Here is a 19,702-nt window from a genome sequence, read left to right as displayed (position 1 = left end):
TCGGGAAAAAAAACTGCGATTTTGTAAAGTTGAGAACATTCAATACAAACAGGAAACATCAATTTGAACCATCAAGCAAGAAGACTTTATCCAGTTTTAGGAACTAACTTCAGTTTATTAAAAAGCAAATCTATTTTAATTTTCAGGATTACATCGGAATTTGTTCTACTATCACCTGCCATTGCAAATGAAGTAATAACAATTATCCTGGTCAAAAGTTTCCAACGATCGCTAAAAAAGATCTTTTTCAAAATGCAAAAACGAGATCGACCAGTGTTCTCTCTCACAATCTAAGTCATCATTGTCAAGTTTACTTTTATACTCTGCCCTGCACCGTGACGAAGACAGCGATTATTTGCTGGTTCATCACTGTTCATCATGTCTATCTATCTACCCTCGTTTTTTAGCTGTGTTTAAATATATAATCCTCGCAAAAAACTGGTAACTAGCAGCGGCATATATATACATCACTACAATACCCCACACCAATATACCAAACTAGTGAGAAATATTCTTTTATGTGGAAAGTAGACTATTTGGGATTAATAATTCATTAAAATGAACATCAGTTTTACCTATTCATAACACCATAATATGATTAATATTCACATATAGATGCTATATGTAACTATTCGATGAGAATTTACTGTTAATTCTTGGTGTTTTGTTGATTAATCCCATTGGTAGGCTGAGAGAGACGGATTAAACCTCCCTCTTTACTGCTCGAAGTGAAAGGATTCATTGTGGATTTTTCACCCCGATTTCATATGGGGGAGACTTAATTCTCTGGGAATGTCAGCCAGACCTTCAGATGATTGGTTCAGTCGATATCTTAAGTGTTCAATCGAATGCTTGAACATAGTATTGTCAAAATTCGTAGCTCGGGAGTGTCTAAAATTTCAGAATCTTCTGCTTTTGCTCTGTTGAAACAAAAGGTTCAGTTATTCAGGCTCCCTCTGCGTAGGTGCACTCAACTTGCTTCTGCCCTTTGTAATCATCACTTTGAAACCCGAGATGTGAACAGGTGCAAAAGTGTTCGTGAAAGGACCCAAAAATCCTTATTGCTAAAGTCGAAAAAATAATCGTCAAAGTTGTCAGCAAAAATTGAACATTTTCGTTCCTATTGACTTTTAAATGAACGATGCCGATTCCACCGGGTTTTTATCAAGAAGAACTTAACAGAACTGTGTGGGTTGTGCCATCGCGGTACCAGGAGCTTGCGTCAATTGGCGTTGGTGCATACGGACAAGTGTGGTGAGAAACAAATTTTCTTAAAATTTTCATTCAATAACATATTGCAATGAGCTTTTAGTGGGTCAAACCGGGAAACAATTGAAATGGTTCAGCAGGTATTTTTCCCGGAATACAAAGAGTCGATTATCGTTTTCGTCTTTGGGATATCAATGGAAAATCAAAGAAAATTTAACTTCGTATTTTCATCATCTTATAATTTGCTAGTATAATTTGCTAATATGATTGGAATTTGGATGTTGACTGACTCTTAACGATAAATCAGAAGTTCTCGACTTGGTCGTTAACAGTACCTGTTCAAATTGCACCTGAAAAGTTAACAGAATCTGAAAACAATGATGTGCAAAACAAACAAATATTAATTGATTTCACAATCTTCCAGTCTAGTGAAAATACCCAAAAGGATTTCCCCATTAAAGGATAAAGCTGATCTCTAAAAGTTGGTCATATTGATATCATATAATCTAATTTTCAGAATCTTTTGAAGACATTTTTCAATTTAGATAATATTATCGTTCTAAATAGCATTGCTTGTATCATTAGCTATAAAGGGGAGTTTCAAGACGATTGAATGCAATCCCCAACGTTGCCCTTGCCATAGAAATTGTCAAGGGCGAAGAATTTACATTGAAATTCTTTCAACAATTCAGGGGTGACTTTGCATTCAAATATTGTGGGGAGGGCAAAAGATTTTCCAACCGAATTTAAATTTGTCCAACAAAGTTTTGAATTATCCCATATTTTCTGAAAGAATTTGTGCTTTGGAGGGCGACAGCTTCCCCTTGGCCCTGAACCAGGCTACAAATCATCACAAAGTAGTGAACAAGCCCATTGTCTGTTGCATACAAAACATCTAACACACGCGCTCAGACATAGGTTGGAAAGTGAGGGAGGGGGGGTCAAAGGAAAATTTAACACGCATAACAAAAGATTTTGAACAACGCTCTATTCTTTTGTAAAAAATGTGGGGGGGGGGGGCATGGAATTTTAGCCTTCTCAGTGCGTAATATTTTCCGTGGTCCTTATCTAAAGTGGTCCAAAATATTGCCTCCTTAGCCCCTCCTCTAGTGTCACCACTTAGCCCCTAGTGTCACCACGATAATGTCATTTTGATTTGCTGGGAAAAGGGGACTGTGCCAGGCACCCTGTGGCCTGGGAATACCGTAGATGCCTCCATCCACTTCAATGCTTCCCTCTACGCGGAACTATCGCAGTCAGGGGAGTTGCTAAAACTTTCAAAATGGATGAAGTACCGCTTGGATTTCATCATATTGAACTGAATAAAACGGAATGGAATGTTCCAATTCGATACCAGGATTTATCTGCAATTGGTGGTGGTGCATTCGGTCAAGTATGGTAAGGGGAATGGTTTGTTTTAAACACGCGAGGGGTCCATCATCATGCAAACCTTAGGCCACCATAACTATTGTCTGCACTACGACAATTTTGCAAATTACCCAGTGTTAAATGAAATGACAGATGTCCCCAAATATTCAAGAATATGTTCTCTAGCATTTGAACCAATTACCCCGTATCAAACATCAAGATAATTGTGATTGCGCCCATTCGCTGTGCGATAACGAAAACGTTTGGTCCTGGTACGGTGGTGGTGGACAAAAACACAACATGTTGGTTCCCTTATTTTTATTGAAAAACGACTTAACTTTGTAGCAAATGAAGCCCTTCGGAATGTGCCTTTTGATACCTCTCTGATCTTTTGTGCTCTCTACCTCTATTTGACCAAGAATCATCAAATTAAAAGTAAATTTGAGTTTTAAACTATCAGTTTCGTTCAGCATTTTATTTATATTTATTTCCGCCCTGGACTAGTGGTACAGTACCCAGTCTACTTTGCTGAGATCTCAAATGCTTAAATACCTTGCAATAAGTCAAACTGTAAGGCTGGCTGTCATTGACTCAGAAACAAACCAAACTTAAATGTTAAAGATTTTTTACCAGAACTATTGTCCCAGTGTGACTGTGTCATTTCCAATGGCATATAAGGTTTGGTCACAGTCTTTCATTCCACACAAATAAAAACTAGAAACATTAACATTTACGTATTGAAAACAAAGAAATATTTGCTAGGGAGCTTCTACCGCCTGATGTCTTTTGAATCAAATTTTGATTGTCATAAGTCAAATTTAAATAAAACCACTTTTGAAATTAAATCAATCCTGTTTTCAGGAGTATTGAGCATGGATTTTCACAAAAAGGTTATTGACAAAAAGTATCTTCCATTTCTCATCCATATTATTGATACTGGCTTTTGCCGGACTCTGAATATGTTTATATATTACTTGCTCTTCTCGGGCAGAACGCTCAGGCTTCAACTTTTGAGCAAAATTCTGTTTTCTTTTTAATGCAGTATTGTACCCATCTCCTGATAATGTAATCTTTGATGGCACTGATGGTCTCACAACCCTATTAATCTACATCAACTTTCAGCACCGCTAACATAAGAGCTGCCCTGGTTGCACATTTGTATATACTTCTTTCTATGCCAACCTGAGAAGGTTGTGCTGTCAGCAAACGTTGCCTTTGCTTCATAAACATAATTCACAACCCTGAAACTTGTACTACAAGGGAAAGCTGAGAGACTGTTTTCTTTCCTTTGGAGTATTTTTCCAGAGACAGTTAACCCTTTAGAAATAAAGACTTAAACAAATTTTTGCAATAATATTGTTATCATGTTGTTCCCCCAAGAGGATGCAGTGGTCCCATTTCTAAAACACCTAATCAGACAGATAAAACAAGAAGCTCAGGCGATAACTACACTCCCCTCTCAAAAGTATCTGAACAGTCGAGCAAAATTTTTGGCCTACTTTTTACAAATGCCATGTAAGTGGAAAAAGTAAAATTAAGTTTTGTGGAGAAAATAAGACAATTGCATCAGAAAATAAGCAATTTATTCATTGCAAATAATGTTTTCAAAGGTGTTGGAAGTTCTTTTTGTGAGTAATGGTAGAAACACTAGAATAGGGTGAAGAAGAACGAGCAGCCATAAAGATTTTACGTCAAGCAGGTTGCTCTAATGAAGAAATTGCAAGACAATAGATTTCTCAAAGTCTACTGCCCATAGAATTTAGAAAATGTTCGAAAAAAGTTGTTCACTTGGGAAACCAAGGAGAACAGGTTGTCCAAGAAAGATTCTGTTAGGGGCAACAGAATTGTTGCAGAGAAGCTACGCTTTTCAACTTTGAAGGATTTGAAGTCGTATTATGAAACAATATTTTTAAACTCAGTATAATTGTACAGACCTCAATATAATTGAAAATGTTTGGCTTTATATGAGAAATGCCATGATAGAAGATCCTCCAAAGACAAAGCAACAATTAATTGATCAAAGCTTTGACATCTGGGCAAAACTCATTCTAAGTATCTCTGACAAAAAGAATGAGAAAGAGATATCATATCTGCCCGTTAAGATAAGTCATTATCTCACTCTTTGTAATATAAAAATTGTCTGCATGGAGCGTTTTGCACATCTTGATTACTCTGCATATTCAATGAAATCTGATACCAATTGAATGGCTTTTTATCCATTGTTTCTTCATTCTTGTTACCAAGAAATAAGGATGCTTTCAAGGAGACCTTTTGTGTTATGAACTGAACAGAGACCAAGGAATTTGACAGAGAAGCTATACTTGGTTTTTCTAAAATGATGTTAAACTTAGTCGGTTAAATTTCCTGCTAGTTAATGTAGAATTGTTTTGCAATCATTTGAAGATATCTGTATTGAGAAAGTTTTCATAGACCCCACTGTCCATCAAAATATTGCCATGCAGGATCTGTCACTGACTTCTGTATCATTGCTGAGGTAGCAGATATCATTGTACATATTCATAATGTGCATATTCTATAAAATGCTTTCTTTTGAAGAAGAAATAATACTTGAACATACTTCAGAGAAAATATACTTCAGAGATATAATTAAACATCACAAAACTTTGTTGTGATGCTTTTATCAAATGGTAAATTAACTGCCTCTGAAGACACTCCGGTTTATAGTTTTTCATATATATTCAACCCTAACAGCATTTTTTCAATATGTAATAAAAGTATTTTGTGTTTCATGAATGTTCTATGTTTTGTGTGCATTGATTTATATGGTGCAAAAGCAATATGATTTTGTCACAGAAACAGTTATTTCTATAGGCCTAAACATTTATTTTACCCACAAACAGAATCACTCCTTGTCCATGTATTGTTGATATTAAATAATGGTAAATATCAACTCAGGAGTGCACAATTGCAAAAGAAAATCTTTTTGTACCTAGTATCTTGTTGAGAATGTTTGTTATTGTTTTAATTATGTGGATGAACATCATTAACTTGTTCACAAATTATGCAGTTGGAGATGAACAGTACTTAATTAGCATGCTTCATTAATTGTCACCTTTTTGTTCCATACTACTGCTATTAGTTTGAGTTCTATTCAATGTGATAAACACAAGCTTCGAGATGAGTGAATATCTTGTGATACTTCTGAAATTCTAACATATCTTTCAATCACAAAACCTTCCCTTTGAAACTTTGAAAAATTTAACAATAGGGCTTCAGCAATTTTTTTAAAAAATATGTTCAAATTATTTGACCTTGTTTCGACAGCATGTTGCTGCACATCTGTTTTTGAATGGTGAAACATCTCTTTCTATTAGTTGAATAAGGGAAAGATACCTCTGCATGATTTTTTTTAGCTCTGCAAATGATACAAACGATGGCCAGATGGTTGCTGTCAAAAAGCTATCACGCCCTTTTCAGTCAATAATCCATGCAAAAAGAACCTACAGAGAGTTGCAGCTGCTCAGACATCTAAAGCACGAAAACGTAAGGCTCTCAAGGACAAATTCTTTGGCTGTGCATGTTGTTATATTGGTCCATCCTCTCAAATTCATCACTTTCATTAGTTTTGTATGAATCATTTATCTTAATCTGGCATTTGTCCATCCATTCATTCACTCATTTATTTATTCTTTCATTCATTCTGCCATCCATTCATTTATTTAATTTTTCCTTTTTTTAATTTTTTCATCCATTCTGTCATTCTTTCTTTCAGTGGCTTTATTTGTTCATTCATTTTTTCAGTGGCTACGTTAAAATGGCAGATTCCATGGCTAACTGATGTTCTGTTCTCTATAACATTCCAAAGGTTTTTCACTTTAACCTTTGCCTGCTTCAGTTTTTCTTCACCGTTTTAAATGCTAATTACAGAGAGAATCTCTTTAACTTTGCAGCTAGCTAACTTCAGAAATGACCTTCCTTTGTTTTTAAAGATGTTTTTTTACTATAGGTGATTGGTCTCATCGACACCTTTACAACAGCTGCAACTTTGGAAAATTTTGATGATGTGTGAGTAAATTATAGCTATCAACATTTTAGACTGCAGCTGCTTCAACTTTCACCGACAGTGAAATCAGTGTGTTGCCTATGCAAAACTTGACACAAAGTTCAGAAGTGATTTCTTGATTTTTCTATGGTGAATTACTGAGTTGGTCAGACCTCAAAGGCAATAAATAGTAAAGCAGGATTTAATTTCTGAAAATTTTGATATTTTGATATATGATAGATTTGATTTCCTTTCTACTGTATTGAGTAATTATAACTTTTTTATTTAGTTATCTTGTGACACCATTGATGGGAGCAGACTTAAATAGTGTTGGAAAGGTTCAACATCTATCAGACGATCATGTACAGTTTCTAATTTATCAGGTTCTACGCGGTCTTAAGGTATGTTTCTAATGTTACAAGTCATAGAAATGGCATTAATATGGCTGAAAGAGGCTCTTCTGTATGCCCTAGGCCTTTCCCGTAACACAACAAAATATAACTAGGCCTCTTTCTTGTTTTTCTATAAGTTTGCGAATAGAAAGAAGCTCTAGATAAATAACAGTTTGCTTTTGTCATTTATCATTTAGGACCTTAAACTGCGTTATGTCACTGGTATAGTAGCGACAATGTCCTTACCCTTGGGCGACCCCCAGGGACAGAAACGTGCCGGTTCTCGCCTAATACTCGAGCCCTTCACCACTTAAGGTCATCTTTTCATCTACGTGTTTTTGAAACTGTCTAATTTGGAATAAAATATTCTGATATTGGTAAATGCTGTTTTTCCTCTCATGCTTCTTGCCACCCATATCTGGATAAAAATTTTCTGCATATCTTTAGTCAATATCCGACGTTTATATTTTGTGGAATTTCAGATGGAAAGTACTTAATTGTGCGTATGCTCCCGTTTTTCGTTTTTTTATTTTTGCTGTAGCGAATAGCAAAATTTACCCTTATTGCAAGATATTGAATAAAACAAAAACATTGCACCTCCCAATGTTTACTGGTAAATAAACTTTGGAAAATTATTTTCTGATTGGTTTTTTATTTTTCTTTCAGTATGTTCATTCAGCTGGAATCATTCATAGGGTAAGTTGGTTGCCTAAACATCACACTTATCAAAAGACTAAATTTCCAGAACAGAGTAGAAGTTTAGGACCAAGAATCATGACATATTAGGATTAGGACATCAATCAGGGCGAACATCACCAAGCACAACAGCTTCTTCAACTTGCCAATAAGATATCTTGTAATATTTGATCTAAATTCTGTTTGGAATTTTCATTCCTTTCAGGATTTAAAACCAAGCAATATAGCTGTCAATGAAGACTGCGAATTGAAGGTGAGATTCTTTTTATCTGCAATGATTTGTTTAAATGTCATATGTATTTTGTTGCTGTTCGTTATTTAAGGTGTCGTTAGCGATTTGCTCCATATGTCGATCGAGGGTGAATATTCTGTTCCAAGTGAAAGATAAAAAACATATGATAAAGCGCTGGCTTGAGTAACCGTGCTTCTATCATCGAACAAGATCTAACGACAATGAAAGGCCTCTTCCTAGCAAATCTTTATAAGCATAGATTTTCATACGATTTTTCTGTTTTGATACATTCTGGTAGAAACCAATTTACAGTTTCTACATAGCATCAAAATCTCTTTGAGATCCAGTAATTATCGATCGCCAATCATTTATTCTTTGACCTTGTATGAATATAAAGTACTTGTGCGAAACATGGAAGCTGGTTCGGAGATATTCATCCAACATGTTTTCAACAGATACTACTTTACCACGGGTTTGGGAAAATGAGCATATTTTTACATATTCTTATTGTCTTGAATGCTTCTATACTTCGTTTTTCAAGGCAGCTGATTTTCTTAGTTTGATAATGTAAGCGCTATTGGTAACTTTTAACTCGAAAGTCGCAAATTAAAGCACCACATGAATATATCACTAGAAAGAAAAGTCCACCAAAGGGTGGTGTGTGTACTGTGTGTGTGGAATGATGCTGTCACGCAATGCATCGCCTCTGCAGGTCGTAAGACAGTGTCAGTGGCATAGTTTACATTTAAAACTAAAATTGCTGCATATTTCTCGATGTCTTACCGTTCTCTGCCATTCACCCTGCTATACTTGGCTTTGTGTTTGTATCCAACAGTGCAGACAAAATTAACAACTGTTAAAGAATTAAATTGCTAAAGGAAATGTTTTTGGGACAATATTTCGAAAGAAGTTATCAGGTGGAAAGGAAATATAATAATGAAGAGATAAGCATGGCTAAAACATAGCAAAGAAACATAATAAAATATCAATTCCATGTTGGTCTTGTTCTCAGGAAGAATTGCTTGGTCCTTGTGGAAGTATTTGGTATAAAATTGCTGAAAGATCAGTTGTCAAGAGTTTAAAGAAATTTGATAGTTCAGAAGGCCAAACAGCAATGGTCGTGGGCCAGTTTATCATGTTTTATGTTATCCTTGGTTACTGCTAGCAATTATTCCTTATTCAATTATTTCAGTTATTTCATGATACGTGATACACATTCAATAAGGAATATTTCCGTATCTTTGTATTTTCTTTATCGACATTTTATAGAACGTTATGAATCATTTGAAAATCTCATATGTTTCTTTGAAAGATCTTAGATTTTGGATTAGCTCGAATGGCTGATGAATCAATGACGGGGTATGTTGCAACGCGTTGGTACCGTGCACCTGAGATCATGCTCAACTGGATGCATTACAACCAAACAGGTAAGCGCGTGATGCCTCTCTGAGAAAATGGCAAGACAAATAAGTAGAAGTGTAATAGGCATTTTATGAAATGGTTTTGAGTCTTTTCTGCCATAGAACATCTGATTTCTAGAGTTGATGTATATAGTTTGTGGGAAGATTTTCCTTCCGGTTGTTTGTGATCAGTGTTAGATGTTTTCAAGGTGGTGTTCCTTGAACTGGTCAAGACACAGAAACCCTAGTAATAAAGCAAGGATGTTTTGTTTTTTCTTGACTTACCAATTAACATTTTGCTACACCTTGAGAACATCTATCCAACCCACAATTTGCAAATAATCTTTTCAAAGAAACAAGATTGTAAAAATTTAAACATCAATTTTTGCTCTGTAGGAATTTAAAATAAGTTCATCTTGTGCTTTTCTCGCTCCTCGATCGCGTTATTTTTTGACATGGGATTTTGTTAATTGCCCCCCAAATAACTACCTCCTGTGATTCTCTTTTTTGTAGTTTTCGAAGAAAAGCATATAAAACAATCGGCAAATGCTTTCAAACAAGAATTGGCCAATCAGTGAATGTGGTGCCACACATATGCTCATTGATTGGCTAATATTTATTAACAGATTGTTTAAGCCACTGAAGAATTCTCAGGTTTTTATTTTTCCGGCTCTAAGGAAATTTAAATTTTCACACCCCACTTACAGTTTTGAAATAGCACGAAAAAGAGAAAACAGAGCACCTAATACTAAATCATTCCTTTGAGTAGCCAACAACTGACAATGGCTAAAAGTTAGTTTACATTATTCTCTCTTGTTCATTTTGTAGTCGACATCTGGTCAGTCGGGTGTATCATGGCCGAACTGTTAACATCAAAAGTATTATTTCCTGGCAATGACCGTATCCTTTCAAAGATCAATAGTGTCATTTTTTTAAAAAATTGTACAAATAAATGCGTGTCTTTATCTAGTACTAGATTATAAGACACACCTACCGAGGACGAGATCGATGTAAACATTTTCACAGTTATAAAAATAATTGCTTTTGAATAATCTTTGTTTAGAAATTTCTTCATCCTCGGCCTACTTGACATTTTATTTCACAAGTTCGAGAATTTTATACCTTTTAAATGTTATTTGGCAAAGTGCCTGTGTGCTAGATGCCTTCGTTGACTGATGTCAATTCATCATTTGGTATTTGCAAACAAGGAAGATGCTTTTTTCCCACCCACCCAAGGAAGACTCTCCTTTATCCCATCCATCTGCTCAAATTCTGGGCTAGGTTATGCAATGTCCGGCAGCAAGTTCTTCTCTTTCTTTACTCTGTCTCTGTATTTATTGTTTCTACTCATTTTCAAAATGCAGTTTTACAGATTCTCAGTAACTGTTGTTTTAAGCGTTTTATTCAAACAAATTGCATATATGCATTTGAAATTTGGGTGACATCTATACAGGAGTGGCGTTGCGCGTATCCCAATGTTTACTCGTGCACATTTTTTACTTCCTATAAACGAAATTACCTTTCCATACGTTGCCTTAATGTTTAAGGAAATGTACAAACACAAGAAAAGAGCCTAAAACTGCAATGCTTCAACATTACGCGTGATGATTTAAATAATTACAGTATTTACAAGAAAGTCACAGGTGTGATACAAGTGGCTCTGTTTATAGAAGACTTTATTCCCATCGTTTCCTTTGAATCTGGAGGACCTTAGTATTCTTTCATTGTCCATGTAATTTCGTGGTTTCTTCATTAATTTCTATTTGCGGTAACAACAGCGTCAACATAGATGGATGTTATTACCGTTGGTATCTTGCTGTGCGCAAAATGAGATTGGCTAAAGATTCTTCGTCTAAATATATATCTCGCTTAGATGAAGTAAATCCTTGCAATGTCAATACGAAAACAATACGTCATAGTTTTTTGATAGTTTTGATTCTGATATTTAGTTTCATAGTTTTTGATTTTTTACTAGAGGCTTAGTCTATCAATGTCCTCCAAATTGTTGCCCTTCGTTCAAGTATTTATAAATGATGTATTTACAAGCATTTTTTGATAAATGATGCTCCCTAACTGGTTTGAAGATATTGACCAGCTCACGAAAATCATGCAACTGGTTGGAAAGCCATCTCTTGATTTTCTGGCAAAAATAACAAGTGAAAGTGTAAGTAAAGCTTTAAATAATTTGTAGTATAGCTTTTGATAACTCCGAGTTCTAATAAAGACGAAATGCTGTGCGGTACTTAGATTATCTTAATTAAAATGCTTTTTGAAAACTGTTTGTTAGCAAAATTGGCTCTTCTGATTCTTGCCAAATTTTTGTAAAATGAAAGAGGCTTTTTCAATGAGGTGTTGTCTCATGTGTTGTATTCAGATTGGCCTTTTAATCGTAATTTCACAAAAATTGAGTGACTTTGTTTTAAATTTGGCAGCTCCAGCAAAATATTTTTTTAAATATTCTGACAACGGAGAAGAAAAGAGGTTGTGGATCTGCAGTATCTGTGTCCCTTTACTTAGATTTGTTTTAGATTCTAGAAACTTTAATTTTTATGTCCACAATTTGTGACCTAGCCTCGCAGTCTCGTGACCACTCGAACTTACACCTTGATATCCCTATTTCTTCTCCATTTGTATATCAGTTTTCATGTTTTCTGATTGTACAGCTTAGCCAACAGCTAGTGCTCTTATTGCGCCAGCAGACAGCTGTTCTCGATATCTAGGCTCTTTTGCAGTCTTTGAGCTGTGACTTTTTCCCAGAATCTGCAGTGGTTTGCTGGTGTTTTTAATAAAGGTCCGTGATTATGTAGGAAAAATAATGTCAGCTTTGACTGAAAAGGAAGGAATGTTTCAATCGTATCCTCGTTTCTTTTGAAAGCTCGTTTCAACATGGTTTTACGTCAGATAGTCAGAAAGTTGGCTTGGCTGCGGCTCGTGTATCGTTGGTTTGGTGTGTGTTTCAAGGACTTTGATAGTGACGTCACATTATCAAGCGTGATACTCATCTGCTTTCGTTTACTTTTTGCAGATAAAAACACTTGCTTTACTTTATGTTGTTATGTTCTTGCAACTTTCTTTGTTCTTAAGTGTGTAAGGACATTGACAGTCGCGCTCATGCTACTACAACTAAAATAAACGAAAATTTATCAACAGCGCACATTAACATGTGATACGTTTCAATCGTTGCAAATAACTGCGCCTGGCTCCTGCGCAAGTGACTAATAATGAAATGGCTGTGGCACAGAATGTCGAGCTTGCTCTTTCGTCGCGCACACTTATTTCGTGGTTTCTCTTGCAGGCCATAAGCTATATCAAATCCATGCCAGAGTACAAAAAAAGGCCATTCTCAGAAGTATTTATCGGGGCGAATCCTTTAGGTTTGTTCATTTTGCTCGTATTAATGTGGTCAGTTCATGTAGAAGAATGCCCCTTTCGTAGACTGGTGAACACAAAGACTCGTTCCCTTCCCTTTTTTATATAAGGAGCTTGAAAAGCGTTACCCCCATTTTGATTTTATTTTTGGTTATTCTGACAGAGTTGGCCATGAAAAGCAGGTTTTAAAGGGGGTCGTGAAAAAACTTACAAAAAAAAACTAACTTTTCTCCTAAATTAACAATTAAAAGGTTGCTGAATGTAATTAAGAACTGAAAATCGGTACTTAAATATATATTGATGTGCTTACAATCTCTCGCCTCTTTTTCGAATTTTTTTAAAAGCATATAAAGAGAACGTTTTTTTCTAACATACAAATCAAGCTTATGCCACAACTTGGCACCACCCAAACTTGTTAGTCTTTTCCTCAAAAATGCTGGTGAGTTTTTGTGCCTTTTTTATCTCCATTTTTTCTTTATCTATTGATAACTTTCCCGTTAACAATTGCAGCCATTGAATTGCTTGAGCACATGCTAGTGCTGGATCCGGACCACCGAATCACATCCGACGATGCAATTAAGCACCCGTATTTAGCAAAATACCATGATCCGGATGATGAGGTGGGTAGCTTTGACTATGGCTTATTTCTCTCCATTTTTGCAGGTGACACGTTGTTGCCTCATGTTTAGAGACAAGTCCTTGTTACAAAATGTAGTTTAGATATCGTCTACTCAATGCCAAGATTCCTGTAGTCTTGATCTAGGGGCGTACTGAACATTCCATGCATCATAGTAGACGATGCTCAACTGGGATTTTTTGATCTGTGGATTTTCCACACCTATCAATCGAATCACCTCCATGATAATAATGACATCGGCTCTTTTTCAAAAGACTTTTGGACCTTTGTTCTAATCATTTTTTCCTTAAAAGCAAGCCTGAATATTTACTGGCCACCGAGGCGCCATTTGCACTATCTTCACACTGTCCTATCTGAGATGTATATCGTCTTTTTTATTTTAGCCGACAGGTGAAACTTTCACAGACGAATACGAAAATGCTGATCTAGATATTGACCAGTGGCGAGGTTGGGATCAATTTTGTTCATTGCATCTTTTTCATTATTTGTATACGGAAAAATTGTTGACCTGAACTACATTTTTGGCGAAATGTTGAATCCGCCTCTTTCCTGTGCAAATCTAATGCGGACCATGATATCGCTTCTATATAATTGACTGTTCTGTTGTTTTGTCTTAATTGTTTTGTCTTTAGTCTCTATCCATGGTTTTTTTTCTGCTCGTGCTCAAAGTTTTTTGTCCCTTTTTTAAACGTTTTAAAAGTTGAAACCCTGAAGATTTTCATTTTTTGCAAAGCAGTATTATTTAGTTCAAATTGTAGTTTTGCGTTCGGCAAGTTGATTCTAGGACTCACATACATCTTTTTCTTTGCACAGAATTAACTTTCAACGCCATAAAAAGTTTTCGAAATGAGGAAATGGACACTGCATAATTCTCATGCCGTTGCTATTGGTAATTTGATCATTGGCGAAAGAAATTCATGTAGCCTCTTTTTCATCTGTGTATAACTGCTGGACTCACCTGCAGATTTTCCTAACCAATCAAATTACTTTTCACAATATTTTGTATTAGAGCAGGTTCTTAGTCGCCATTTCTGAAAATTATTCAGTTTTAAACTTGATAAATTGTTTTTAGATATGGTAAAGGGAATAATATTTGATGTGGAATTACCAAAGTCAATGCCGACTTTAGGTAGACAGGCTAAGAAACTGTGTTATTATGTGAAAGGCAGAGATCTGTCGATTTAGTGTAGGGTAATATCATCGATAATGGAAGCCAGAATTGTGGTATTCTTTTGTAGAGACTAAACATTAGATAAAACTTGACAGAATTAATTGAGTTTACTTGTTACAGCCCATAACTAAAACACTTTCTAGCATCTTGAAAATCTACATTTTTGTATTAATTGCGAAGTAAAAGTTAAATTTAGTTGCTTTTCAGAAGAGAAAAACCCTCTTTAGTTTAATTTCTTATGTATTATCTTCCCCAAAACATTTTTGGGCATTCTCACTAATATTGAAGTTTCAAGATATGACCTGTCCAAATTTAGTTGTGTTGATTTGTTGCCGTCATCCTTCCACTGAGGCGATTTAAAAGATTTTAGCATCTTTTTGGAATATTATGTTTGTCACTCGTTCAAAATATTTCGCCATTTATCATGACGTCATTCATAAAAACTACAAACAGCTGTTTTTGAGGATGTGTATTGCAATAATCTCGAACAATTTCGTTAAAATAGAATAACATCTTAATATGAGATGCAAAACTCTTTTGTAGGTCACTTTTGAAATTTCAAACCTTTGTATACCTTGCAACAAGGTTGCTGAGCCCACATATTCTGCAACTGAAAATATTTGAAGAATAGATCTACAGCAACTGTGTTTTTCACTTTTTACTTCATTGATAAATTTAATAACTTTATTTCATCGTTACGTAGCAGAAAATTGTCTCGTCTCCTTCACTTCTCAATTTACTTTTAAACAATCTTTAAATAATGCCAAGCGTTATGTTGTAGTCAAATCTTTTTAAATGTTTCTCATTTAATCAATATTTCCCAAAAAAGAACATTGTAACATTGGTTTCTAGAATGAAATCATTTATGCTGATTTTTTCCTACCAACTACAATGTTCCGTTGTTCCAATTTTTTGTTTTTGAACCTGGAAAGTAACTGACGTAAAGTGCACAAATATCTTAAGTTCTTGTGGTGTGGCTCAAATGAAATGATACGCGTAGTATTTAGGAATTGGCAAATTAATTTAGAAACCGAACTGTGCTTTTATCAAACTTCGAAATATTGTGACCACAAAAGTATTTTCAGCATGAATGGTGGCTGTATATTATGGAGGCCTCCATCGAAAATGCATTTTAAATCCCAATATGGGCGCAGGGGAGCGAATGGCCATTGTTTGTGTAATTTGAAAGCAGCCGCAAAAGGACTTGGACTTTTTAGTTTCGTTTGATAGGTCTTATTCTCTCGAGGCTCCTTTTCCAAACGTTTCTTCTCCTTGTCCGTCTGCTAGAACTTAATTTTTGATGTTATAATTTAATATGTCCATCAACTATATATACTCCTAGGGAAATTTGATATTCTTGCTGAAATAAGCTTAATTAAAAGACATTGAAAGTATACTTTTATGCCTTGCTTTTTTTAAGAAGCCTTTCTTATTTTTAAGTATTGCTGCTCACTTTTGTGATGCATGGCTCAGATAAAACTTCAGGTCGAAACGAGAAAAGTGGTTGACAATTTTGATAAAAGACTGAAGTTTATGATTTAAATCTTTGAGCCCAATTGCATCCCCTTAAAATAATTTAGCAAATAAAGAAGGCCTTTTTTCTGCCTATTACGTGTTGAAATTAGAGTTGAATGCTAGTCAGTAGATAAACATCTTTCCACTTTATTTGAATGCCCCTCACAGCTGCAGAATTTGAATTTGAATTTCTTTCTACTACATCTGTTTTTATTTGATAGATAATGGGCCACTTCTTTTAAAATCGTACGAAAATGTTCTAGTATTTTGAAGAAAAGCGTTTATTTTCGTGCTCGATAGAATTCCCCTTATCCCTTGCATTTCGTCAAATTTCTAATTTGCCTAATCCCTTGCATTTCGGGCAAAAACATTTCTATTTACTTCCCAATAGACGTCAATGACTGCCTTTCGTATCGATTTAAATGTTTCAATGTTTCCCAGCTTAACGTTTTCAAACGAGAAGAACCCAATGGGAAATTCTCTCTACATTGAGAAGTAATCTATTTTTACTCACTCCATTTCGCTAAAATTCTACTCTTAATTTTTCAAATTCTACTTTTAATACCTATAACAAACCATAATTTTCAAGTGTCTTATTTTGATTACATTCTGATGAAACTTTCAAGGATACGCTATCTTTGTAACATAATGGGATGCATAGAAATTGTGGCTAAAATCATTTGGATCGAAACACATATCTTGAGTAGCTCAAAGGGTTTATGCAGAGGTTAAGTTGTGTTTTATTTTCTGGTTGTTTTCGTAAATTTAACTGTAAAGCAGTCGTTTACAGAATGCCTGTGTAGAAATTTTTTCACCGACTTTGAGTCTGCATGATATAAGAAAACAATGGTACAAAACGACAATTTTTCATTTACATCTGAGCGTATATATAAAATATTGCACAAATTTTCAATACATGTCCAGGCAACACATCCCAACAGGCTTCAAAGCAATGGGCTTGAATGCAGGTTTAATTATCTTGTTGGCATTTGTAGATTTTGTAAAGCCCAATGCTTCTTCTGTATTTGCAACTTAGGCCGCTTTGGCATGGACACCTTCGGACGATGCGATCAAGAGCCGCCTGTTGAAAGAAGAATCTTCAATGTAAAAGACAGCTGACTAGGATCAAAGTTATTGTCATGACGCTCATGTAGCTTATCCAAGGCATGTTCAAATCCAAATTGCCACAAAGGAAACTCCTTCAGACAGTAGGTGAATTGACACGTTCTAACCAAACCTTGAAGTTACAACTGTTTATCTATCAATTAAAGTCATACTATTCAGCTTCCTTGCAGAGAGCAAGTAACGGCCTATGCGCTACTTTGCTGAGTGGGGCAGTAGCTATGTTGTATCGATGACGTCCTTAAAGGGACTGTGACGTCACTTAGATGGCGTTTTGTGACCCTATCGGCATCTTGTTTTTGTAAGATTATTCTTAAAAACAGAAGAAATTTTGAAAAGGAAATAGAAAACCTGAAAGAATCCGGTTGCACAGTAGTCTCCCTCGTCCAGCAAGTTGCGGCATCGCTTTCCAAGAATGTGACGTGGCACACAGCATTGGTTGACATCGCAATCACTATCTTCACTGCATCTCTGCAACGAAAGAGGATCGGAAAAGCTGATAAAAGAAGTGGATTTTATCTTGAATAATATAATAGATGTACGAATATAGACGAGGGCCTAGGTTCTGTCACAGAATAAGTTATTCTTTTTCTGTGATTTTGTTGAATCGAAACAAAAAAGCGATTTTCTTCTATCCGATTTGAGGCAACAAGAAATGCCTGCGTGAAAATATCTCTGAAGAAAAGCGTAATGCCATTGCAGACATCAAGACCAAGCCCTATGATGATGGAATTCTCTGGTTGCTTTCCTTGGAGTAGGTAAATGCAGCGTAGACTCTATTACTCGCATTGTGGATGACAATTGCTTCTATCTTCGAATGAGCTATGATAAGCTACCTTTGCAAAAAAGATCGATCAAGTTACCTGGCAGATTGATCGAAACAGTTGCTTAAAACTTTTCCTATTTCAGTTGAACACAAGTTCATCACTTAAAGAAATGCAGCAGACATTTACAAAGAGCGATTTTCGCACTGAGTCACAATAGGTTACAAACCTTTCCAAGTACTTTGTCTGTGATTTTGTCGATTATAAGCCTCTTCTCTCTCTCTTCTGCAAAAACAGTAGCACACATCAACAATGCAGCAGCGAGTAAGAAGAATGTGATTCTTGCCATTTTGTTGAATATAGGAGATCTCTTGCCTAAAATTATTCACTTTTCAAATGTTGCTTTTCGCTGCATCTTCCGGCTGTTTTATAGATCTGACCTTCTGACGTCACAAAATAAGCAAGTAGGAGGAGCTGTTAACGTTTGTAGATTCAGGCCAGTCTTTATTTAACGTTGCAATAAATTGTGAAGTGTCCATCAATCTTTGATCAACTGAATACAAACAGGCCATTTAAAAATCTGAAGATCTGCTGTTTCAGCTTATTCTATTGATTGGCCTGTTCACTTAATTTATCTGTTCTTTCAATTACTGTAGCAAACATCATCCGAGAATTCAGTTAGCTTGAACATGTACCTCAAAATTTTTTACCCTGACTGAGCCTGTGTTTGACACAGTTTTCTCAAAGCAAGTTCAAATGCTGCAAAATTATGAATGAAACCTTTTCTTCTCCTAATATATGTTTCGTAATGAAAGTATCATTTTATGTGGTCGCATATAATGTTTAGAAGCATGTAACAGGGTGTATTCAAAGACAGTGCGCATAGTAACGAGCTAGGCTGGATGGACAAAGACATTTTCTAAAACAGAATGTCGAAATGTGAACAAATAGTTAGCATGGAATAAGAAAATTTTAGTTTGACCTTAAAGACCTTGCCAAATGGTTAGATCATCGGTGAAACATTACAAAACATTTTTGTATCAACATTGTTGCACAATTTTTATGAACTGACTACACGATTCAAATGAATGTTAAAACATCTGTTATGGTCAAGCGCTGACGCAGAGCTTCCTACAGTTGCTGTGTTTATTTGCCGAATTTTAATCAACTGCGCTTGTAATTTGCCAATTATATGAAGTTATATCCATTGTCCCCACCCTTTTAGCTTTTACCCTAGTAGCCATATCTATTTTGAGAGATTTCCTTTAAACTAAATACCAGTAACAACAAATCTATGATTTCAGAAAATTTTAGCATTTTAGGCATGGAGCACAATCTTTAGCAAGAATTCTTACAAAAAATCCTTACAAAAAATCCTTCGTTATAAATGCTCATGGGAAAAATACTAGAAACGACAAACATCTAGTCAAGTTGCCTCAAGTGAAAACAGAATTTGGACGCAAAGGTTTTTACTATCAGGCAGGAAAGGAATTTAATGACTTGCCACTAAGTGCAAGAAAGATTAAATCTAGAACTATTTTTAGACGATTTTTAGAAACTCATTTTATTTGATGTAAAATTATTTTATCTTTAGATTGGACTGTATTGAACTCTTGTAATCCGTTTTTAGATCTTTTACCATGAATTTATTAAGTTTCAGAACCTAATGATAACAGCATATATTGTACTGATAGGTTATCCTGTTAAAACATTCGATTATTATTATTATTATTTACATTGACTTTTATTGCATAAATCATAGTCAAAGAAGGAATAACGTCTTTCTTTTCACTGACTATGTTTAAATCTACCAGCTTATTTGAC

The 19,702-nt window shown here is 35.3% G+C and overlaps 2 protein-coding genes across 3 annotated transcripts; one reads left to right on the top strand and one right to left on the bottom strand.

Annotated features, from left to right (window-relative positions):
- Positions 1 to 1,048: 1,048 nt before the first annotated feature.
- LOC135692787 (mitogen-activated protein kinase 14) lies at positions 1,049 to 17,076 on the top strand. 2 transcript variants are annotated; one of them, XM_089113279.1, is made up of 13 exons: positions 1,049 to 1,254; positions 5,952 to 6,081; positions 6,545 to 6,603; positions 6,870 to 6,981; positions 7,639 to 7,668; positions 7,874 to 7,921; positions 9,213 to 9,327; positions 10,129 to 10,200; positions 11,385 to 11,464; positions 12,596 to 12,674; positions 13,180 to 13,289; positions 13,690 to 13,753; positions 14,120 to 17,076. In XM_089113279.1, exons 1-13 carry the CDS (start codon positions 1,142 to 1,144, stop codon positions 14,173 to 14,175), a joined length of 1,068 nt encoding a protein of 355 aa, XP_088969405.1. In that variant the 5' UTR covers positions 1,049 to 1,141; the 3' UTR covers positions 14,176 to 17,076. The 2 variants fall into 2 exon arrangements, with proteins under 2 accessions (XP_088969405.1, XP_088969404.1); XM_089113278.1 differs by lacking the exon at positions 1,049 to 1,254 and adding an exon at positions 2,428 to 2,607.
- On the bottom strand, positions 16,845 to 18,291 carry LOC135692790 (U3-aranetoxin-Ce1a-like). Its single transcript, XM_065211089.2, has 3 exons — positions 18,108 to 18,291; positions 17,466 to 17,585; positions 16,845 to 17,073 (listed from the first exon to the last, which is right to left on the bottom strand). Exons 1-3 carry the CDS (start codon positions 18,225 to 18,227, stop codon positions 16,963 to 16,965), a joined length of 351 nt encoding a protein of 116 aa, XP_065067161.1. The 5' UTR covers positions 18,228 to 18,291; the 3' UTR covers positions 16,845 to 16,962.
- Positions 18,292 to 19,702: the final 1,411 nt, after the last annotated feature.

This window comes from Rhopilema esculentum, chromosome 3, assembly GCF_057945365.1.
Source record: "Rhopilema esculentum isolate cy_ngs chromosome 3, ASM5794536v1, whole genome shotgun sequence".
NCBI lineage: Eukaryota > Metazoa > Cnidaria > Scyphozoa > Rhizostomeae > Rhizostomatidae > Rhopilema > Rhopilema esculentum.
The sequence above is the reverse complement of the archived record's forward strand: the minus strand, read 5'-3'. Positions and strand labels throughout refer to the sequence as shown.

Coding starts and splice junctions, on each gene's coding strand:
- LOC135692787 (XM_089113278.1), top strand. CDS start 2,492: ATGGATGAAGTACCGCTTGGATTTCATCATATTGAACTGAATAAAACG. Junction 6,982..7,638: donor AGGTTCTACGCGGTCTTAAG/GTATGTTTCTAA, acceptor TTTTTCTTTCAG/TATGTTCATTCAGCTGGAAT. Junction 13,754..14,119: donor AGATATTGACCAGTGGCGAG/GTTGGGATCAAT, acceptor TTCTTTGCACAG/AATTAACTTTCAACGCCATA.
- LOC135692790 (XM_065211089.2), bottom strand. CDS start 18,227: ATGGCAAGAATCACATTCTTCTTACTCGCTGCTGCATTGTTGATGTGT. Junction 17,586..18,107: donor CAGACAAAGTACTTGGAAAG/GTTTGTAACCTA, acceptor CTTTCGTTGCAG/AGATGCAGTGAAGATAGTGA. Junction 17,074..17,465: donor GTGCAACCGGATTCTTTCAG/GTTTTCTATTTC, acceptor TTCTTTCAACAG/GCGGCTCTTGATCGCATCGT.